This window comes from Hyposmocoma kahamanoa, unplaced genomic scaffold, assembly GCF_003589595.1.
Source record: "Hyposmocoma kahamanoa isolate Upper Pololo Valley unplaced genomic scaffold, ASM358959v1 116, whole genome shotgun sequence".
Taxonomy (NCBI): domain Eukaryota; kingdom Metazoa; phylum Arthropoda; class Insecta; order Lepidoptera; family Cosmopterigidae; genus Hyposmocoma; species Hyposmocoma kahamanoa.
The window spans coordinates 5,027,841-5,052,395 of record NW_020653391.1 but is presented as its reverse complement, the minus strand read 5'-3'; the positions used below and the strand labels follow the sequence as shown (position 1 = coordinate 5,052,395).

The 24,555-nt window shown below is 36.4% G+C and overlaps 2 protein-coding genes across 4 annotated transcripts in view; one reads left to right on the top strand and one right to left on the bottom strand.

Moving 5' to 3' along the window:
- The window catches only part of LOC113239757, a 122,231-nt gene extending 112,027 nt beyond the window's left edge, over nucleotides 1–10,204 (bottom strand). The window contains exon 1 of the mRNA XM_026476859.1: nucleotides 10,178–10,204. Coding sequence (XP_026332644.1) covers nucleotides 10,178–10,204 — 27 coding nt within the window. The remainder of the gene's footprint in view (nucleotides 1–10,177) is intronic.
- A 12,125-nt stretch (nucleotides 10,205–22,329) lies between these two features.
- LOC113239863 lies at nucleotides 22,330–23,764 on the top strand. Of its 3 annotated transcripts, none has more exons than XR_003311220.1 (4): nucleotides 22,330–22,570; nucleotides 22,742–22,879; nucleotides 23,057–23,221; nucleotides 23,652–23,764. XR_003311220.1 is itself a non-coding variant. In XM_026477022.1 (3 exons), exons 1-3 carry the CDS (start codon nucleotides 22,439–22,441, stop codon nucleotides 23,135–23,137), a joined length of 351 nt encoding a protein of 116 aa, XP_026332807.1. In that variant the 5' UTR covers nucleotides 22,330–22,438; the 3' UTR covers nucleotides 23,138–23,435. The 3 variants fall into 3 exon arrangements, 1 of the variants encoding a protein (XP_026332807.1); XR_003311221.1 differs by having other exon boundaries at nucleotides 23,057–23,225; nucleotides 23,652–23,762; XM_026477022.1 differs by lacking the exon at nucleotides 23,652–23,764 and having other exon boundaries at nucleotides 23,057–23,435.
- The last annotated feature ends 791 nt before the right edge of the window (nucleotides 23,765–24,555 follow it).

Sequence of the window (24,555 nt, the reverse complement as noted above, 5' to 3'; positions counted from 1 at the left end):
CATTTCTTTTTTGCATTGACCCAACAGGAGTGCCATCATTCCTAGATTATTTAGGTACACAATCCGGACAAACCCATTCCGAACCATCCAATAAAGCAATATTTGGTAGACATGCATGATGGTAAGCTTTGTTACAAAAACTGCAATGTATATATTCATCATTATCAGACAATTGGGTACAGCATCCCAAGGTAATGTTTTTCTCAGCCATTTTAAAATGAACTTGTGCTTGAGATCGTTTCGCAATTAAAAAATAATAATTGCCAGTTTAAAAAAAATAGGCACTTGCTTTCCAAATTTTAACAGCAGAAATTGTTATACACAGATGTGTAGGCGTTTACGATTCACTAATACGCGCACTAGTTTGCACAAGAATTAGTCAATTATGTAAAAAAAAAGACAAACAACAAAACAAAAAAAAGAAACAATAATATAAATGCAAATAAAAAAAAGTCTGAATCGTGAGATTTGAACTTGAAATTCTTTAAGTAAAAATCAACCGCAAGACCAAAACGATCTCACTATGGAGCGGCGAAATGATTCAGTTGTGCATGGCAAGTTCGCTGTAGGCATAAAGTCAGTCAATTTCTTTTGTTTGCCGATTCCCTTTGTTCTCACCAAACAACGATTACAAAAGTCAAATGGAATTTTTTTTAAATGTTTTTGTTAATCACATTTAAACCAAAATAAAGTACGTAGAATAAATAACATCACCATAAAGTTCACTGGATTAAGTTTCTTTTGGTATAACTTTGAACTCACTCAAGTAACTTTAAGCACAAAAAGTATCAATAAAATTGAAGAGACAAATAACAAACGTGTTGCTTTGTAAAAGTGAATATTACCAATACCAATTGATTGGTCGTAGTTTCAAATTTAAAAGGAAATAACAAATTCTGGATTGTTAATATAATTTAAACTTTACCCTGTTGGCATATCGTTGAAAATTCAATACCATCAATACCTATTATTGCAAGTTTTTCGTTTTGATATTATATTGAAATTTCAATCATTGTGCTGTCATCTAGCGGTTTATTGCTGAACAACGACGAATTGGAGTTATTAATTTAGTTCTCCAAAAAAGAAGCGACCATATTGTAGGGGTATAAGCTTTATTTTCGTCTCTTGTAACAAAAAAAATATTTCAATAAACAGAAAATTGAAAATTTATTGAAATAAGACTTTCCGATGATGTGAAATACCACCACGGGTAATATTTTTGGTGCGACTGTCATTTTTGCACTCCAAAACAGCACAATAAGGCATTTTTCTAGAATGTTAGAGAATTTGCACGAAAGACTGACACAACCATACCATACAACTCGAAAATGGACTGAGCTCGAATACGTCTTTCGAGACCTATAGTTAGCACGCCGTCAGACGCTAACTAACCACTTCTACCGTATTTATTGTTCTGTGTGTGTAATACTGAGATTAACTGTTATTAGCAAGAGCTATGTCCCCGACAGTCCTATGTTGCAGAGTCATAGATCCAATAGATGAGTTTGTTTTATTATTATTATATAGGTACTTCATATGTAGAAGAACACTAAAAAACCACTGGCCACATGAACGTTTAATCGAAATCAAAGATCAAATGGTCTAGGTATTTACTATTAAATAACGGTCTTATAAATATATCTGCTTTTTGAGCCTCTACGATACCATAAACGCGTGTCGTCGGCGCGTATAAAATGCGCCGTGTGCATAGGCCCTAAGGTTGTTTTTAAATTTGTAATTGGTGATTCACGGGAAAAAGGGTTAACAATAATTTTCGGTAAAATATATAAATCAAATTGGTAGAGCACGTCAGCAACATTTTTCGGAACTCAGTATTTCATTCGATTGCATTTTTGTTTGCACAAAAGTTTCCGGCAGCTTAGTAATTAATAACGCGGTAATATTCTAAATTTGAATAAGCACATTTTAAGCGACATCAAAACAATGAGGAAATTCTCATTTCATCTGTATTTTCATTGTGGTGGTAAAAAGGTGGTACCTCAGTAGTGGTCCCATTCAAATTTAAAAAAAAATATTTTACCTCTATAGGGTGTCAAATTAGGGGATGATCCGGTTTTTTGTATTTTACCCACTTTCCGTTACACGATTTGAGATTTCAATAAAACTACTAGATGTAACTCCACAAACTTTTCGGATCCTATTGTTTTTTAATAATGTTATTTATTTTTCGGAGATTTTATTCTTACCCTTTAAAAGACGTTATTTTTCTCCAAGTCCGTCAAGGTTAACTCGTGACGTCACAGATTATAAATCACGGCCCCACATGATTGTAAATCGATTCTTACCAGCAACTACAGAGTCACGTGACTACTTGGTCGCGATCGTGTTTTGTTTTGTTATTGATATAAAGAAAGTAGAAGTTTGTCAAACAGCATTCACATCTATTCAAAAAAGCCACCTACGTACGTTCATAAAACCCAAATACACTTGTGGTAGAGAATGTGCCTAAAATTACTGTGTATTTAAAAAGTTGCTACCATTCGTGCATGAAAATGTATATATATATAATAATAAACTACCGGGTGACATACATTTAAAATAAGAATTGTAAAAAATATGAGTAAAATATTACATTGTGAATGAATATTTCGATGTATTTTTTTGCTTTTTAAGTTTTATAATATCCTTTATTAATGTATATTATTTAACAGTAAAGAAATCACATAGTGTTAATGTATATTTTCAGACATGGAACCTTTAATATACATGAAAATAGGATTATATTTAAATTAAAAACCAAAAAATGGTATTTTTATAACAATAAGTTGTTGGAAGTATGGATTTAGAACAATAATTACTCTGTACAATCTTCATTTTTTTCATAAAAAATGCTTTTATTTCATTTAATAAACAAAATCATCTTCGGAACATAACACGGTCCACATCCATATGGGATAATCAACTAAAATCCACTGCTAACGTTTTAAACATTCAGGGTCTAGTGCCCTGAAGATTTAACTCTGGTAATCACTCAAAGACGAGATAGGGAATGGTATAGTTTGAGAACAAGTAATGCTTGCGTGGATTGATTGTTAGGCATAAGATTTGTTCACCTTGAGTACATTCCCAAGTATCTAGATACAACAGCCCGCGTGGTATGCCGCCTCGATAAAGCTTATTAATCCACATTTTTGCTGTCAAATTCGAGTGATAAACCTGCGTTTTAAATTTTATCACAATAGCGAACATGCCGAGCACCGTGACGTCACATTGTTATGTCATTGCGAGCGCGCCAATGACTGCAAGACATTAACACGTTGCCAACATGGCTGCAAGGTCACAGCTGATTTTAAAACATTTGCACAGTAATTTTATCAACGTAAAAATTGAGCGCGGCAAACTAATTGAAAAGACAATTTTTATTTCATTGTTTTCGCGGCGATGATTAAACAGCAAAGATAGAAAGATTTATTATCGTTGTGCTTGTTCTTAAAATGTATAACAATAGTTCATTCCTAAATAAGCAAATGCAGCTGTGTCATTTTTTGTGTCATCGTTTTCGCGGCGATGATTAAACGACAAAGATAGCTATATACGCAATTATATATCGTTGTCCTTGTTCTTCAAAATGTATAACAATAGTTTATCACCAAATAAGCAAACTTAGATTATCAACTGAATTAAATATTCTTATGGGGAAGTTTATCGCATATATTCTGCCATGCTACGGCCACAGGTGGTGACACAATCTTGGCATTTTGGACTGTTCTTATCGCACAAATCTGAATTTAAATCTTCAATGTCGAGATTGACGTCCTCTTGACCATATACACCTTGTAATTTTGATCTTGAACTTCTAAAAACCGTATAAGTATCCCTTCATCAATAAAAATTAACCAAGCATATACACTTATAAACGACATGCTAAGCATTTAGCGTCGCCAGGCCGGTAAAGCCGAACTTAGTTAGGCTTTTTGAATGTCTTGTCAAATTAGGTGGTTTGTAAATTTAACTAAGTTTTGTTTTGTTTAATTTTGATTTCAATGGATAGCCATTGCAATAATAGACGATTAATAATAAAGAAGAATGATTTGTTTAATTTTTCGTTATTTAATTATAATTAAAATTGATTGCTAAGTGATGAAATGTTATAGCGAAGTATTATGATTAGAGATAGTAGGTATTATTTAGCAAAGGTAGTTTTACTTTAGAAAATTAGCTAGTATTTAATGTATCTTAATTAATGAAGAATTAACTATAATAGATATACATATAGTTAATTGAAAAGAGCGTTGTCTCGCCAACAACCTGATGCCCGGATTGGCAAGGTCTTTAGAATAAGTATAAATTGCATATCTGTGAAGAAATACATAAATAAATAAAATTAAAATTTAGAAGAATTTTTGATATATTATTACCAAAGAAGCTAGGTTTTACATTAAAAAATGTCGAATTAAAACTACGACACAAAATCCTTAAAAACGTAAAGCGTCCGACTTTTTTACCCAAATGTCCGGCTAAACTGACTGGTTTAACCGGCTATTAGGTTTTAAGAACTGGTAGCCCTGTATGCATTACATACAAGACCATATAGTTTTAACTGGCAAAATCAGGATACACACTACCATTAACACTCGATTTGCTGGGCACCAGAACAACGCTTATCAAAACTAACGTAATCGATATTTTTAGCGAAATTGAGTTATTAACAAATCTGAAATCAGCGAAACAAAATCTATAAGATCTACGTCTTTTTATTGATTTATGTAACACAATAACTTTAAGCAACATTTGTAACAATAGTTCCGCACGCATCGTTTACCGCTAGATGGCATAGGCACAGATTTCAATTGCAATTTCTGAATCGCGGTGTTAAGATTTTCCCTGTCTATTCTTCGACTTGTCTATAGTTATAATTTATCTATTCAACGATTGCATTTCTACGGTTATCCTCATTACTAAGGAAGCATCTCTAACTCCCGCCCATCTTTCGGGACAGGTTCCGAGAACACCTCTGAGTCTTTTTGTAAGAGTCGCACCCACCGGGACTTGTCGCGGACTTTGCGCTGCGCTTGCATCCAACGCGACGAATCGCTTTTATTGCGTTTAATGCTGGTTTCTTCGTCATGTCATACATCTTACCATGTATCTCCACTGCAAGAATAGTATATTGTGTATAAAGGGCGGCAAATAAGACATTATTAACGAGAGTCTGTTAATGCTTTAATGACTCGAGGTTTGTAATTTTTTACCGCCAATGTACATCATACATTGGAAACCACTGGACACGACTTGCAAGGGACCGGAAAGAATGGCGCAATAGAGAGGAGGTCAGCATTGGGTGCAAACAGGCTGAAATAATTATGATGATGTACATTGGATGTACATTATGACGATATACTGATAATTTATTTCTAGTATTAATATTTATCGCTTCTCAACATAACATTTACGTATTATGGGTTTTATTGTTTTTTTTTTAAACAGATTTCCAGCTATTCTTCCATAGATAAATACAACTCGAACTAAAATGTTATAAAAGGCACAGACACATGGAAGATATAAATTAAATCATTTCCAAATTCTAAAAATACTGCAGAATTAGAAAACACAAAATAAATTTAGTAAAATATAGTTCAATTGCAAATGTTTAGTTTTTTTGGTATGCTTCCAGTCATAAGCGAAATATACGCTCAGACTTTTCGAGCATAAAATATAATTTTTAATCTTGACGAAAAAAACCCTTAGGGAGATAATGTAATGAAAAAAGCCCGAGGGCATAATTTAGGATAAAACGGTGGACTTTGTCTGCATGTCATGGCACCTTTTTCGAGTAAGTATGATGAAAATCCTGGTTAAATAAACGCTGTATAATTATAACAAAATACCTAAAATATTGTCATAACAAGTGATATACGTAGACGCGGTATCAGCAACAAAAAAAGATAATATTGCATTACACAAACAAGGTTACCTATAAAGTAAAGTCCAAAAGTGGCAAAAACCATTGCACTTTCCGCTCCTAACCCCGACCCGTTACAACTCGAATAAGAAATAACACAGGGACGAACTTGTTATAAGTTATAAAATGTTATAAGTGCGAGTTTTGAATATCGTTTGAAAGAACAAGTAAACGGTGCCACGAGAGTCTTAACGTACTATATAATTATTTATCGAGATGTTAGGTTTTCGCGATTGTTACACATAGAAAATGAAACTATTTTTTCAGATCTATCGATCGATCGATCGCGTATATTCATTTTTGGTCAGTCAGTAGGCAGTCAGCCGTGACAATGGAACCTGAAAAGGGCGCGAAAGTCCCGAAACATTGGTTTGTTTGAAAAAACAAATTACATTTAAAAAAAGGTTTCATTTCTTATAATTGTATTTTTTTGTGATTGTGATACCAAGTGACTGGACGAACAAGTCGTGCGCCTGTTCATAGCAGTAGCAGTGCCTCTCAGAGCTTTAAATCGCAAAGATCTGAGACGCACTGTCACTGCGCCCGTCACACTGAGACATGAGTGCAAAAGTCGCACGTGCCTGTAATTTCACAGCAACTTGCCCTTCAAAACCGAAACGCTGTAACCCTCAGCTCGGCGACTAAAATAGGTAAGGTTCCCTCATCGAGTATATAACCAGAAATGGAGACGAAATAAGGGCCATGTATTCCTGGTAACACATTAGCGATACAGCTCTTATAAATATCAACTCCCGTTTGCACTGAAATATAGACAGAACAACTACTGACCTGTGTGTACGTCTCCGTATATTCCAAAAAATATTCTGTATTTATTGTAATAAAGATAATATCTCTAACAATGCCGTGCTGTTCTATTCGGTGGTGTGGGAAAAACAGCAAAACATCTAATTACAAAACAAACGGAATCACATTTTATCGGTAATTAAATATTAAATATGTAATTTACGTCCATTACGTCCATTATACCAAAGCTCAAGTTAACTGGTCGATTTGAAGTTAAACAATTGACACCCGTCAATTGTTTCGAACGTCAATTGTTTCGAACTCGGGCTAGCCGATCGGAGCGCAGTTGTCACAGTAATCATATGGCAGAATAGTTTTCAAACAAATTAAATGACGTTTCGTCTCTATTTCTGGTTATATACTCGATGGGTTCCCTGGACGGACTCTTTCACTCTACTGCTACTATTGTATAATTAGTTTGCTTTGCAAATCGATATTTCAAGAAAGAAAGTTTGTAAAAGGCAATTTAATGAAAAATTTGCCTTTTATGGGTTTGGGGTGCACGAAAGAATGCTCCTCGCTTAACTGCGACATGTCGTTCCTATCTTGTACATCTGGCGAACCTTAGGCAACAATCGGCGTGTACTTTATAGTGTTTCCATCAATACGATGGTAAATTTTCAAGCTCTTTCAATATGTTTCGTCAAAAAATTATATTTCGCTAAAAAAAGTGTAATTATTACGTAAAAATAAAAAGTATACGAACGCAAACGTTTATGTTTTTTTTTTACATTTATCACGTAAACTTTTGTAATTTGACTTTTACGCCTTGTCTTCACCGAAATATCGAAATAATAGACTTATCGTAGTCATATGTTGAAAGACACCGACTACTGCAATACAGGTTTTAGGTTTCAGTAGCAGTAGAGCTCCTTGTGAAAGAGTTCGTCCAGGGAAATACTGCCAACTTACCTATTTCTGCCGCCAAGCAGTCAAGTGAACATGTTTGGAAGGGTAAGGGTGCTGGTAAAATTACAGGCACATGGGTTTTGTCAACTTATATCTCAAGGTGACGGGTGCAGAGGCGTCTTTACGATCTCTGAGTGGCACTACAACTATCATGGACAGGCGTGTCGCTGACCTGGACACAACTTTTTCGTCTCGTCACTTGGTATTTATAAAAAAACGGACTTCACATTATTATGATTACCTATTTATTGAATATACGTTCAAAAGCAATCCCGCAAAAATTAACCAAAACAATTCCCGAAGTAACATCATTCGGTGCATGAGTAATAACTACGATTTTGGTACGTTATAGTAAAGTTCGTCTATACTTTGCATATTGTCCAATTTTATCATAAAATTCAATATTGATAAGATATCATATCGGAAGGCTTACAATCTAATCTACGGATTGTGCTTCGATGCTCGCGAACTCGGCTGACAGTTACAACTTAGCACGAATGAACATAACTTACATTTTGATGGAAAAAAATTACTCCGGTTCAGAATTTTAATTTCCTTTAAGTCTTTATGTAAATGACAAATTTTCGAATTGGAAATGAAGCTATTTTTCCGATGTCTGTCGATTTTTTTTAAATATAAAAACAGGTGAGTTGGATATCAAATGCGCACTCATTTGACATCCGTCTGTCGAAAGTGACGATGAGGTCGACGATATAGCATGCACACATAAATAATGCCTATTTACTCTCCTTGAAAAGGTCCAAGTTGTAGCGTTCGGGGAACAAGTCCGCCGGCAGGGAATTCCATTCCCTAGCCGCTCGCCATATAAATGTGGAACCGCAGCCCACATCTAGTCCCCCGATTATGGAAAAGGGAAAGCGGCACCGCACATTCTCATATCGTGTAGAATACCGGTAATCAGGCAACTTTACGACAGTGTTCAAGGCTCTACAGCTTCGCCTCTACTAAATCTGAGTCCCTCATAAATATGTCTTTTGCATTGATGTAACCGCCTATAAATCGCACATATGGCATTTTCATACAAACCAATGTTTCGTGCTCATTACGTGAACATGGTACTTGTAAATACCCCGGAACATAGGTTTGTTTGAAGAAACAAATATACACGTTTAGGTTCGAAATAGATTCATGTCCAATGTGTAGCAATCGTAAAAACCTAATGTTGTATTAAGGCAATAGCAAATATTTCTATTTTTGTAATCGTGGTGAAAGAATAAATTACTTTATACAATCATTTTGCGACTCCATTGACTGATGACAATTATCAATGCATATTTCTACACCTAAGAATTAAAAAAAATTTGGTCAGAATTGTAAGCTGCGTCACATTGCTGGTAATAAGACGTAAAGTGTTTGTTATTTTTGTTAATTAATAAACTATCATCAAGAACATGTGAGCAGTTCGTGTGCGTCATTTATTGTCTACATTTCTTGCATCATAATGAAACATGAAACAATCGCCTAAATACATCCCCGGTTTTCAATCTCTCGTTGAGTCACGAGGCGGCGGCGGCGAGTTCGCGTGCACTCAAAGCACTCGTTTGTTTTTACACTTGAATGTATCACCAGTTACTTACTGGTTTGTACACTTGGCATCTAGTGTTTTGTCTGCGCATGCAGTAGGGTCTTGCACTGAATGTTGTATAGATTTAATATCATCATTCTATTTAAGACTGTGCCGAGGCAGCGATATGTAATTGCGAAATAATTGCGTTCGTTTGTTCCCTTGCTGTATCGTTATTACTAAAGCTTTAGTTGTGAAATTAATGTATAAGATATTAAAGGCTTCACTCTATCATTAGAAACACAATTACTTGTAGTTTCCTCGATAGAAAAAAAATCCACAGGTATCTCAAAAAAACAATATAAAACCTTAGTACAGCGTAAATACTTCACGGAAGGTATACATCTTTTGTATAACGTACACTCCGTACATTTTCAAAGTGTATATTTGTTTTAATAATACGAAGGAAATACCTAAATTCGCACGCGTTCCGCCCATACTATCCAGAGCCGCTACGCGTCCCCCCTGCCGACTTTAGCCCTGCTTCGGCCGTCAAATGTGAAGGTTTGTTTCGCTTGGGCTTACTCACGGCTTTAAAAACGTATGCCACACGCACACATTAGACATGAGCGCCGATAATAGACCAACCGGCGGCGGCGCGCCGACAAAAAAGTTTCGGCGGTGGCGGCGTTTCGGCGGCGCGGGCGCGACCCTAAAACGAATTTTTATATCGGTGTTTGTTTTTACAAAAACCGTTATACAAATAGTTTTTGAAGGGAAAAAATAAAATAATGTATTTTCTACAGTAATCAATTTTTTATAAATTCGATCAGGTGCTCCGATCGTACGCACGCGCACGCGTAGTGAAAATGGCGACGCCAGAAATCGACAAATTAATTTTTTAAACAAAACATCTTTAAATATAAAATCGCTAACTAACTTTTGTCGCCTATCTATGTCACATCTGCTGAGGCCGGACGGCACGCTGGTCTATCATGCAGATGATCTAATCTTACCTCAGGCAGGCTGCACCATAGTGCCATAGCGCCAGTTCACATACGCCAAAAAGAGGTACTTAGAACTCTGCACGTGAATAAAGCTAGCGGGCCAATTGGATTTCCAGCACTAGTCCTACGTAACTATGAGCCTGAGTTGTCTCCTGTTCTAACACGCCTACGCCTGAACCGCCTCTCACTTGAGACTGGTGTAGTTCGCAGGTCGTGGAAGCTTGCAAACGTACAACCTGCGCCGAAAAAGGGAAGCAGAGTTGACTCTGTCAACTATAGACCTATCTCAGCACTTCCATACTCTGCAAGACTATGGAACCTGTAATCAACAACCGTCTCTTGCCGTACCTTGAAGACAACGACCTCCTCAGTGATCGCCAGTACGAATTCCGACGAGGGCCAATCAACTGGGAATCTTCTTGTGTATGCCTGTCACATATGGAGCGAGGCTATAGAAAAGCAAGGTGAAGCACTTGCAGTGTCTTTGGATATTTCTAAAGCCTTTGACAGGGTCTGGCACGCAAACCTTTTAAGTAAGCTTCCCCCTTTGCCTTATGCTTCTGACTGACCTTTGCAATTGGATCTCGGATTTCTTGAGCGAATGTTCGATTCGAGTGGTCTTAGAAGGCTACTCTTCCGAACATATGGCGATAGATTCCTCAGGGTTCCGTACTGTCTGCAACTCTCTTTCTGCTGCATATCAATGATATGTTAATTCCAGGTACCTTTGCGTATGCTGATGATAACACAGTTGTAGATAGGTACTTGACCAATGCAAGGGTCAGTGGAGAGGAAATTCTAGTCTTGTCAAGAGTCCATAGTTACCCGTTTAGATTTGACATTCAAAGCAGTCTCCGATTGGGTCGATGCCAAATTTAACGTTACCAAAACGCAGGCGTATTTATTCTCCACAAAACGGAGTCCCTTTGAGCTGAGTCCGACTTTTCGTGATATACCTATCCATACCGATAGCCGACTGTCTCCAGCTACTTGAATTGGACCGGTCGTCCAATTTGTACTTCGGCAGATACATTGAATCCATGGCCAAACGTACAGCAAGGAAGTTTGGGATCCTTTCCAGGGTGAGGCGTTACTTAACACCGGGACAAGCACCATATCTTTCTACGTTAGTTTCGATTATAGTGACCCTCCCTACCTACCCTTAGGGCACACGGCATACGAGAAGGACACTATAACCTGTGCGCGCACAGGAACCTTACAAGTTCAGGTTCTGACCCAAGATCTGCCAGTGTACCTGGTTCTCACAGACCTCTGTCACTTGACTTCATCCGGTTCTTCGAGAGGCTAGTGCCTCGGATGAGCCGCCCCGGGTGCACGTACAGTACCCTCCCTATTTTTCAGATAGGTACCGGCACTGTAGGCGCGCTCACTTTTCGTTGCGCATTGCACAACTAGCAGTTGCCACCGCTAAGCCGTCGACTCTGAGTCCACTACCAACCAAATCTCCTCATTAGTGGCGGAGCTGTAAGGTACGCTCACTTTCCGACGCTGAAAAACTACGACCCTCCAGTTCCCAATAAATAAGCGGCTGGAGGGACCGAAGGATATCTAGCTTATCCTCTACTAGCTCTCCGGGCTAGTGCCGGAGATGCCAGTCGCAGTGTCCTTCGACAATGTCCGGACATAGCTCCCAACTTAAAGGGCAACTCACGTGGCCCGCGGATCTCCTCGCATACAGGCCCTCAACTAGACCGCCACTAAGACGCGCTAGCTACTCACGAGACAGACGCCCCGAACACATGCAAAACCGGGGCAGACAAACATGTCCGTCTCTGCAGCTAACCACAAACCCCAGCGAGTCCATACCCAAGTCCGGGTCCGCCAGAGACGCCCGCAAAGGCGTATCACTGGTGGAGGGCTTGGCCCGGACGCCCGCTGTACCCTGGTCTTGCCGTCGAGCCCGTAGTCTCTCCGAGAAAGCCCATAGTCTCTCCTATCTCTGGGTCGGTAGATAGGGACAATTGGGTCGGTAGATAGGGACAGTTGCTTCAGCTGTACTAAGCACAAGTCCGGTCGTGCATGTAGTACTATTGTCACCTTTAGGATGGCTCTGTTACATACGAACTGGCTACCTTTGATTCAATTGACAACCGTGCCAAGAATAGGTGGCACGGAATTAGTGGAGGCGAACTGCAGAGCCTTGAACATCGCCGTAAAGTTGCCAGCTTATCGGTATTTTACAGGATTTAATTCCGCTTTCCCCTTTCCATCACCGGGGGACTAGGCGTAGACTTGGGTTCCACCCCTATGTTGTGGATATTCCAAAGATTCACACGAAGCGTTACGCTTCCACATTTATATGGCGAACGGCTATGTAGTGGAATTCCCTGCCTGCAGACTTGTTCCCTGCACGTTATAGCCTGGGCCTTTTCATGTCAAAAGTGAGTAGGCATTCATCTATTGTCGACCTCATCGTCACTTTCCATCAGGTGGAATGGAGGTCAAATGCGAACTTACATTTTATTTAAAAAAAAGTTTTATCTTAAAGAAGTCATTTTCTGGCGTCGCCATTTTCACATACACAAGGCGGCGGCGCGCCGGCGCGGCGCTCATGTCTAGCACACATACACGGAGCGCATAGAATACCTAAAATCAATTAGCGCCAGAAGCTCGGTACCCTCTAAAGAGCCTGGCCCTGTGGCCTCCTCCATTCCACGCGGTTCATAGCCAGCTCCTTGACCTCTTTTTAGTTGTTCACTTTGATCTTCTTTATTTGTTCGCTATACGCTATTAGTGGTATTCCTTTCTTTCTTTTCCCTTCTACCTTCCCCTCAATTAACACCTTCGCAAATTCCTCATTACGTAACAAATGCTTCACCACATCATGCAAAACAGGCGCCTTAACGTCGAGTTGCGGACACCAGCCCATTACACCAAGTACCAAGATGCTTACCACCAGGCGCACAACTTGTTTGTCCCGTCACTTGGTATTACTGAAATTATTATTCAGTACAGAGTACTAAAAAAATCGACCTCAAAAGTCATTCATCCCTTAGTTTGCCACTCTTAGAGGTGGAATATTCAATTCTTCAAATTTAAATGGGACCACACCCAAGGTAACCCCTTTTCAACAAAAAAAGACTCATCAAAATCAATTCACAAATGCCGTTAGCGCGTAACATACATTAAAAAACACAAACAGTCGAATTGAGATACTCTTCCTTTTTTTGAAGTCGGTTAAAAAAACAAATATCCAAACATTTCCCCTCAGTTCTCGATTTGATATATCATATTATAGAAATAAGAACCAATAGAGTTTCTTTCTAATTACTCTCAAAGGAATCGGAATTTCAATTAGCTGTAGAATTAACAAATTTATAGATTAACAACACAAATAAATAGCCAACGGTCAAAAGCGAAGGTTATCAGCTTCCAGGAAAACCAATTTAAAAAATACATTTATCCTTTATACGCAATTACTTCTTTGTTTCTATAAAAAAACATGGTGCTTGCTAATTAACTAGATTATACCAATAAATTTAGCCCGTACAATAAATCGCAGAATGTTGTAAGAACAATAATAAAGAAATTGATAGCGATTGCTCTAAGGGAAAACTAAGGGTTATTGTACAGCTTCTGCGTACTTGGATGATAAAAAATCCAGGGCAGTGTCTCGTTTAGCTCTTCATACTGTCATGATGTTGTAAATGAGAAATGGTTTTTTTTTTCAAAATTTTTATTAATTCATCAGACTTTACTTTCGTACAAAATTAAAACATATTTAAATAGATCGCTTTAAACGGTGACAATTCTGTGCATAATAGTGTGTAAATAGTCCGAAGCAAAACACAAGAGCGGGGAGATCTTCGGGGAAGACCGCTTGCACGTTTGAACTTACTAACAAATGCACATCTAAAAAATGTCAGATGGTACAACAAAAACTTAGAAGTTTATTTTTGATAAGTTTATTATGTTTTGGCAAAAGTTATGGAACAAAAATTGTAGCGTATGATGTTAGTAATATCCTATAGTCCTGCGAGGATTTTAATATTTTACAAATAACCTTGCATACGACAATTTTAAGGTATTCTTTGTAGTCTGTTGTTATGTCTAGTAGCATCATATTAAATAAAATATAATATAGTCTACATAAAGAAATAATCGGAGGTAGGTTTAGTGGAGAAATGGCGGTATTCATAAGGCTTCCAGGATTCTCTTCGCGCCCTCAGTTTGAAGTGTAGAATATTACAAATCTGCTAGCTTATGCGTATAATCCATAGGTTCCCAAACTATTTGGCTCATAGGCCACTTAAGCAAGCAAATTCAACGCCCACCACCACAAAAAATAATTGAAAAAAAATATATACATATATATCGCCTCATCCGTAGAACAAAGATCTATGTGCAAGACTACTTGTACAGGACATCGCTGTGGATGTCAGATCGACCGTTGATCGATTTTATATTTCCGAAACGAAATATAAATTCTCAAAACACCTTTACGTAGGCCTTAGTTTGAATAACCAAATAGTAGTAGGGTAGGGACTACTTTGGGAAACTATGGTATAATCGTTTGTTTCGTTGCAAAAACTCCACAACAAACTTTATTTTTAACAAAAACAGACTACGTAACTCGTAAGAATACTAAGAAAAATTCCTTCGATCCGGCTGGATTCTAATCAGCGCCTTCAGCATAACGCGACTGATTTCATAAAAAAAATGTTGTATGCCGTAGTAGTAAAATTTCGTGATATCGTCAGGGGTGATTTGGACATCAAATTACCGAAATGAAAACTCATAATCAAATGCTAGTCACGGGTAATTGGACTATCCCCGACGATATTCAATAAACTTAAGAATATTATAAATAAAAGCGAGATTCAAATGAATATTTTTCATGAATTATGCCCATAAAATAACTTTATTTGGCCTCCGTATATTCACGAGAGATTTAAAAAGAGAAACTCCAACGGTTATGTTCATTATAGGCTGTTACAACGACCTTATAGTCGAAAAGTATTCTGTAAACATCGTTGTAATTATGTTATACGCGTATTGCCTTGTACCTGTTTCTGTTAGTAATAAAAGTAAAAATTTATTATTTCATGAACGATGATTTATTTCTGTATTACATAGTATTATGCAACATAGTGGGGATTTATGAAACAAACCTGTAAATAAATCTGGAATTATATATATTTTTTTTATATATATAATCCCAAGTGACGGGACGAACAAGTCATGCGCCTGATGGTAAGCTACACGCCTGTCCACAACAGTTGCAGTGCCACTCAGAACTTTAAATCGCAAAGATCTGAGATGCACTGCCACTGCGCCCGTCACCCTGAGACATAAGTTGACAAGTCCCATGCATATGCCTGTAATTTCTGCAGTACCCTTAGCTTTTTTGTGTTCAAAATCGGAACACAGTAATGCTGACATTACTGCTTGGCGGCAAAAATAGGTAAGGTGGCAGTACTTCCCTGGACGAACTCTTTCACAAGAAGCTCTACTGCTACTAAATTTTTTTTTTTCATTTTTATTGCACACAAAACTGTACTAATCGGGGACTTAGTCATTAGGCATTCTCTACCAGTGAACCAGAAAGCTGGGGTCGGAATAACGGAATAGTTAATAATTAAAAACAGATGCCTTAACCCCATGTATAGGAAATGAAACTATTTTTCAGGATTTAAATCGCGTATATTTGTTTTTTCAAACAAACCGACGTTTCGGGCCCTTTAAAGGTCCAATGGTCACGGTTGATTAACCTCATGTATCTCCTACAATATTGAATAAATTTTTATTATAACCTAGCTTTCAAGCAATTAGTTGGCAATTTCATATTGGAGTCTCAATCAGCACCCCATTAGTCTGACATTGATAAAATATTACATATCGACACCTCCTATGCAAGTTGTTTAAAAATAGAATTTTTTTACTGTTTAACTTAAATATATCGTTTTTTATGTATGCTAATAGGTTTCATGTTTAAAAGTAAACAAAACATTACAGTGTTTTTCTAACTTTTGATGGAACCTATAACATATAATATTAAAATGGTTATATTTAAGTTATAAAAAATGATATTTTGTACAACAATTTACGTGGGTAGTATCGATATTATTTTAGTATCATTTTGTTTTTATAATTGATAAATTTGCAAACAAAAAACTTATTTGAATAATCACGATCTCGCCAACGGATTTTCACGGGGTTCACGGGGGCCGAAATTGTCTAAACTATGTAAGGTTAGGTTAGGTTCCCCCCCGAATGGGTTCCCCTGGGTTCCTTGTCGTGGCGGGGGGCTCAGTAACCGTGGTCGATTTCAACCCAGGATGAAGGAAAGGGATCCCACGGGCCGACCGATGGAACTAGGCTGGGCTGAGGAGGAGGGCGTTCCGCGAGGGCTCATCTTAGTCCAGACCGAGCGGGTCCGCGCGGGGAGGAGAGTCGCGAGGAAGACGTGTCGATGTTGACTCGTTCTTTCCTCCGCGACCGATTTTGGGCGATTAGAGCTCCCACACCGGACCGGTTGGAGGCTGGGGGAGCATCCACTGAACTTCACAGTTGGGGAGATGTTGTCCTGGCCCCCTTGGCCTCTGGGTAGCGGACTCGGGGGAGTTCATTGCCCGGAATGGAGGGGCCTGAGAAAGGCTCGTCTGGTGGTCGACGTGCCTTGCATTTAGAGCGAGACCAATGTGTCTCCCTTCTCGGGGAGGGGCTACCCTGGGCGCGGTCAGCCGCTGGTTGAGGCGCGGACAAGCAATAATGTTTAGCGTACCCGAACCTCCACCTACAGCGGAGAGGAGGAACACCCCGGGGTTTTGGTGCGGTCAGGCTGCTCCCTTTAGGGTTCGGCACAATCCTACATAACCCCTGCCCTTTTTTTTATTCCGTTGGTATAGTATAATTGATGCAGTTGTCTAGTTCATTTATTATTAATATTCATAATGTATATAAAGATATGTACAGTATGGGCTTAGGTGAAGGTTGTACATGTATACAACCTTATTTAGCATATTAGTATCGGTGCAATATAATAGTAAGCCGTCATTATCATTTACTATAAAAAAAACGACAACGACCTTAGATATACATGTAACAAATAAGTGATAAAGGCCCTTTTATTTTATACTTATAATAACAATGATTTTATTGTATTTTATATTACATTAATAACAATAATAATTAAAAAAATAAGAGAGTTTACAAAAGTGTGTGTCTTTTATTCTAAAATGGCCCATTTGATGACGCCTTCAAAAATTTGTTCAAAGATTTCGGCACATTTTATTCTGTGACAGTCATCTTTCAAGTATCTCTGCCCCTTCGTGATTTCACCAACATTTATCAGGCACTCTGCTCCTGGATTAAATTCCTTACACGTACATTTTAACCCAAACTATCCAAACTAATATTATAAATGCGAAAGTAACTCTCTCTGTCTGTTACGTTTTCACACCTAAACCGCTAAACCAATTTTGATGAATTTTGATAGAGATAGGTGGGATTTTGGAGTACATACTGCTACTTTTTGTCACAAAAATAAGTCTTAAAATGGGCGAAATGGGGGATAAAAGCTTGTATGGAGAACCAATAAAACTATGAAAATTAGTATTGTACAATAGGCTACTTCGAAGTACTTATTCTACACAAGTCACGGGCACCAGCTAGTACAATATAAAATATCAACAGTAAGTAATGTTCATGTAAATAATTTGTCCTCTACAAAGCCGACCGACTGCCGTGCTGGCCGTTACCGACTTAACTGTACCTTTGAGACAATACATCACTCATACATTAAAATGATATATGACCATGGTCATGCAGGTTTATGATTTTCATTAAGTTATTATTATTATTATTATTGCCTTAAAAGGTACAAAAAATATCCCTATAATATAGTATGATTCCATCAATCAACAAATTATGTAAACAAACACCAAAGATTTTCCTTTCAAAAGTGTAAACAAAAAGAACAAAGGTAAGACTATATCTGATTGCATTAACCAATTGTTGTTTAATAACAACTTACTTGTATGACATCATCTTAACACCTCTATTTTAATGAGTGTGACATGCCTTCATAATCTGTTTTTTTTTTTAAATCAAAATACAAGCAATAACTTAAGATCCCTAACTTTCTAATACGAGTGCCAGTCTATTGTACTTGACATAATGAGTGGCAGATCAATAGCCAAAAACTTTTAAAATGTTTGTAGCAGTAGAGCTCCTTGTGAAAGAGTTTGTCCAGGGAAGTCCTTTTACCTAATCTAATTCAGCCTCCAAGCAGTAACAGTAATGTGAGCATTACTGCATTACAGTTTTGAAAGGTAATGCTGTTAGTGAAGTCATAGGCACATAGGACTTTTCAACTAATGTCTCCAGGTGACGGGCGCAGTGGCAGTTCTCCTCAGATCATTGCGATATAAAACTCTGAGTGACACTGCAACAGGCATGTCGCTTACCACAAGGTGCACATGTTGCATTAAAAAAAAATTGTACCTGAATTTCCAATTGTGGAAGAGCAGAATCCTCTGAGACAGGTATATTTTACTAGTTAGAGAGCTCCAACCTTACGATTATAACTTGATTGAAGAGATGAAATAAAATTATAATTATAATGATAAGTTTTATAGTAATGATGTAGAATTTTCAAGTTGCAAGACTAGTTATTTGTTGTTGATAAAAATATCAAAGGCGATTTAAGTAAAAGGTACAATTAAATGCGTGTAAAATTGAAAACAATGAAATTTAAATTAATGTAATAACAGAAACAATTGCATGCACTGAGAATGCACTAAACGCACTTAGTTCAAGCAAAATATTTAGACTGACATTGTGCATTGTTATAACAGATTTATTATGTTTGAAAGAAAGACATATGTAGTAAAGATACAAATAGGAATTCTATTTGTTTATTCGGCTGAGAAATTGTGTTATCACAGGCTTAGGAGACTTAAGATCTTATATTCCATGACTACATATCTTTAGTAGAGTAAATACCGGGTTAAACATCTAAAAGTTTGCTAGTTACAATACCATAAAATATGGGCAATATTCCAAAATTTCAGTAATGCTGCCCTGGGGCACAGTCCGTTATTTTTTTTTATCTTTTTGTTTATATTAGGCATGTTTAGTACACTATTCCCTTACTTTTAACACTATGTAAATATAATACTAAAGCAGTTATAAAAAAATGTTGTGTAAAAATCTTGAATATTTTGAACAAATTCAGCAGATGGTTATGGAAAACCTAACCATGTGTTTAGTAAAAAATTCTACTTTTCATTTTTAATGAGATAGAAACATAAGTTGCATATCTATTGTTATGATTATAAAAGCAGAAGATTCTTCACATAAACCTGAACCTCCAATAGATAGATAATGACTGAACAGTTATCTGTTGTCTTTTACCCTGTAGTTGGCCATGCCATAGCATCATTGCACCAGGACTATGTAATTGATGGGGTAGTTTAAGACTTTACCATAATCATTTGTTAGAAACATATACAATTCCAGCTATAGGATTAAAAAAAATCATATAACTACAATACAAATAATGTAGGGTGTACTATATTCATTTAAAGGTATTGAATTGCAATTTTAGAGGTACGAAGTCACTGGGCTCTGTTCAAACTCTTAAACTCCAAACTTACGAGTAAAATTCGCCTACAGTATTAATAATTTAAAATAAACCTTTTCTTTTTCTAATTGGAATTTACAATTTTATTTAATAATTAAAAAATCTATATCGGTTCCCAGCTACCTTGGCGTAGGCATTACTTTATCCTAGGTACTATTCTATCTATTTAATAGAAATATTTTGATCACAACAGGTTCGCTCAATCTAAAATGAATTTGTCTGGCGTAATTAACATTTCACGTACATTACCACTACTTTATTAAGCTGTTGTTAACATAATAATAAGTAATGTTATGCTAATAATCTAAGTTAAAAGAAAACAATAAAATAACTTACAAAATGCTGATTATTATTGTGGTAGAGATATGCCCTTTCTCGATAGGAAACTACACTTTTCTTCACAATGAAACACAAAAACAAAGGTCTAAGCCACTATTAAACAGTTAGCTGTAGTTTTTTTCTGTCCTCTTAAGGTTTGCACTGGGAAACTACCTGGGTATTACAGAAAAATAAAAATCACAAAACCATTCAAGAAAATCGCGAATCAACTCATTTTTCGCTGTTACGTGACGACATTTCGCAAAAAACTACCAATTACTACAACACAAGACCTCTCATGTAGTAGATTTTCTGAAAACATGGCAACATCACAAATCAAAAAAGAAAACTCAATCTATAGTTAATTATTGTATTACTACCATAAACGTAAATACATGTTTTAATGGCAATACTTAGGACTGCAGTACGCTCAAAATATATAAACTTTTCCCTTTCTCCGTCTACGCTTTTCCCTTAATTGTTATCTGGGATATTTTTTTTTTAGATCAAAATACAATTTTAATTGACGTAAGTGCAGCAAACTCAAATAATAATAAGAATAATAATAATAAATCAGATAAAAGTGTAAAATAAAAATATTAAATTCAGTCTCTTCCGTTTTTAATATTTATGTGTCGTTCCGCCGTTTCGAGCAAATTCGTTCATTTTGGCAGAACGAAAAAAAAATGCAAATATTTACAAAGTTTTTAATCGTGATCGTTTTCGTCTTAGTTATAGTTTTAGTGTCAAAGGCACGTAAAGGTATATAAAGTTCTTGATTCTTGCAAAAAATAGAAAGGTAATGAAGGAATGGATGGTAATGAATTATGACAAGAAGGTAATGAATTAAGTGTGGAAGGTAGTGAAATACACAAGAATGGTAATGAGGTACAGGTGGATGGTAATGATGTATGCTTGGGAAGTACTAAAATCTTTGAAGATAGTAATAATAATAAAATTTTGTAAAGGTTGCAATGTAAATGTTGCAAATTACTGTCTGAAATTATTGAAATTGTTACATATGAACAATTATCAATAAAACAATATTATATTAATTATCACCGTATACTTAAAGAACTAAGTCGTGACTTTATTTTTTTTAAACTTATTTTCTTCGATTACTTGAGTTTGTTAGTGACACATTTTTCCATCCTCTAAGATGAAATGTAACGAAGAATGGCCTTCCATCCTCTAAAGAATGGCCCTAACATATAAAATAGATTGGCATAAATAATATTTTTACCTCTCGCACTTACCTTGGAAAATTCAATGACAACAAAATAATTTTTGACCACCGAGATTGCGAATATTTTGATTCAGAGTGATGCATATGTACTCTTCACTAGATGTTTCACTAGTTTGGAAGGAGGGGGTGTCCGAAAATCGGGCCACACAGTAAATAGAAATTTAGGCCTTGATTTTAATTCAAATCGGAATCGATCCAGTTGGGTAGCCCATCCACAATATTATATGCCAGATGCCTCGACTCGGAAAAGACGCAGTTTATGATTTTGATTTAATTTTTTTCGGAAGATTTTCGTTTACCAAAATAATAATTTCGACTCTTTCTGTGAAGGATTCTATTTAAAAATCAGTAGTTTATAAATAATTAATCGTTATTAAATAACATAAGAAAGTATGCAAAATATACAAATTTGCCTTAGAAAAGTTAAATTTTATGTTGATGAACGTTTGATGAACGTTATAGGTTGGTCGTTTCGAACAATCTCTTATTATAAGGTTTGGAATACCACCAATTACCACCCGTAATGAAATTTTGGTACATATGTTTTTGTGAAAGGTTTTTTTTAATTTACGGTATAAAGCTCGTTTTCAGAATATACTTCCTGTATCCTTTTTTCCATCCTAGGATTAAACAATAATAGTTTTACTTTACTGTGACACCTTTTTTTAAGCCTTTTTCAATAAAACAATTTTTAAGTCTGCATTTCATACGACTTAGGAGCCAAGTGATTTGCTCGAAACGACGGAACGACTCATAATAGAATCCAAGAAACGGACATTGTTTCTAAACGTACATTCACCTCTAGAGTTACTACACAACAAAACCGGTAATCTATTAATATTTTAATCGACTGGAAAAAATAGAGCGTAATTTACTATATTACTTCACAAATGTAAAACATAACTATAAAATTGTTCTTATTGAACAGTAAACGATCACGATTTTTGATTATTATTTATAACTACGCTGACTTTGGATTTTGTAGACCTCAGCTGTACTGCGCATGTTTCTCAATCATTCAACAACAAGCTTACAGATTATCGATTTTTCATACGCAGAATTTGTATAGAACGGGACACGGCAATACGTAATAATAAAAATGTTCCGTGTATCTGTGTTGTTTGGTTGGTATATCATTTTAGCTTTGTACGGAGCTTGCAAAAGTGCTGCTGATCAAACACCAGTGACATTTTCTTTTAAGGAATATCAGTATAAGGATTCACCGAAAAACGTATGTATCACTTACGCAATTGCAGTTATTTTCATAGAAATACCGATTTGTGAAACACACACGCATGCATGCACATTTATCTGTCTGCTACTGTTACGTTTTGAATAGGTATGTAACGTTGATGTTATGTAATATAAATTATAATAATTAAACATTATGTAATGTTTTCAGGACATGACTTTCAGAGAATTTGAGTCAGCATGTGAACAAAGCAGTGCTTGTAGCCATTTAAGTGGTTTGATAAAGACTCGTTGTATACGAGAATGCGTTTCACCATCATGTTACAGGGAACTTTATCAGGCAGACCCGGTAAATAAACTGTAAAATAAACTTATTGTCCACCTTCATGAAAAAATACCTTTTTTTCTTTTAATTTTAAAAGAGTCCATATGTATAAAAATTGTAACGATACTACTCAGACATTTAACATAAATGTTCTGAAATAGCATTTTGCGTTAAGTTCCAGGTAAGCATTTTCTTTTTCAGCTTGAAGAAGGGGAAATTGATGTACGACTGAATTCTTTCAAGGGCTGTTTCATACAGAGAAGTGGACGAACGAGAAATTGATTTCATCCAAGGGTCGTTACAGCTATGATCTTGTGCGGCAGTAAAATTTATAAAATTCGTCGAAAAGTACAATTTGTTTTAAGAGTAAGTAAGTACGAAAATAGTTTAAAGCAACATTTATTACGGGAAAAGAAAATCAATAAATTGATTTTTGTTCTAGCTTCTCGATAAAACGTCATTGGCTTCCTGGGAACCTTTTTTATAATCGTTTTATATTCCAGAGTAAAGTCGCCCGAAATTTATATAATATCAATTTTTGATAAATATTAGACAACATAGTGCAATTAGAAAGATTGAAAGAAGAAATAAATTTAAAGATAGATAATTGATGTCCAAAATAAAAAAAGTAAAAAAAAATATAAAATAGTCCTTTATATGTATATTTTTTCTGCGTTTATTCCTCATTAATGCAGGCAGATTTTGGTACCCTAGGGGCTCGTAGACTATGCGATGTCAGTGTTTCACTAATTTAGTCGATTGTAAACTGAAATAATTATGTATATGTTCATTTCAGCTGCTTATGAATACAAGAGAAAATTCTTTGATGAAAAATGTCATCGATAGAAGATTGTAGGTCTATTCTAGAATAACTGAATTCAAACTATGATATTTTTTTCCATGTGATATTAATTAAAATAAATGGGCGTCAAAATAATATTATATTTTTTATTTTCTGTGTTTGCCTTAAGTCTAGTTGATTCTTTTACAATCAGTAAGCTGGTTGATGTAAAACATAAAATAAAAACTTGATGACTAGTGACTCCGTGACGTTATGTAATTTTGCTGCAACCGTCACTTACGCGATGGAACGTGTTATATTTTTTTCAACTCGAGTTACTCGAGTTGATTCGATTCGGTCTCTGACAGAGCAATCGCGAATCGCGAGCAGCGAGAGCGATGCGGTGTATATTCCTATAAACTCGAACCGACGGCGACGATTCACCGAATTGGGCACGATCGGGCGGCCGACCGCGATGCGAGCGTGCTTCGAAAGTCGCCGAACCGACCGAGTGGGAACGAATAGATGGTGCGCTTATGAATTATAGATGAGTAGTACATACTAAAGGTATGAATGAAGTATTTGGCTCGACGGGGCGGGTACCGAAATGAGCTAGCTCGAGTTCATAAAAAAGTAGCTCGAGTAGACTCGTTGTGGGAGTAACTCGAGTTAATCGATATTAATAACTCAACTCGCCCATCGCTACGTTTCGGGGCACTGGCGATGATCGCCATGACTTTTATATTATTCTTATAAAACTGCCACTGGCACAAGTCTAGTGACCGCTATAAAGAAAAAAATAAGCCGTTCTAGGGGCCATGTCCACTTGGGCTCTACCTCATTACGTCTTTGATCACTTTCGACAAACTGGCAGTTAAAAAAAAAGGTGACAATCATGTGACAGCCAATTTGTCACAAT

Bases quoted from the DNA above. Each gene is read 5' to 3' on its own strand.
- LOC113239863 (XM_026477022.1), top strand. From the start codon at position 22,439: ATGTTCCGTGTATCTGTGTTGTTTGGTTGGTATATCATTTTAGCTTTG. The intron at 22,571-22,741 runs GTATGTATCACT...TAATGTTTTCAG, and splicing joins ATAAGGATTCACCGAAAAAC to GACATGACTTTCAGAGAATT. The intron at 22,880-23,056 runs GTAAATAAACTG...TTTCTTTTTCAG, and splicing joins AACTTTATCAGGCAGACCCG to CTTGAAGAAGGGGAAATTGA.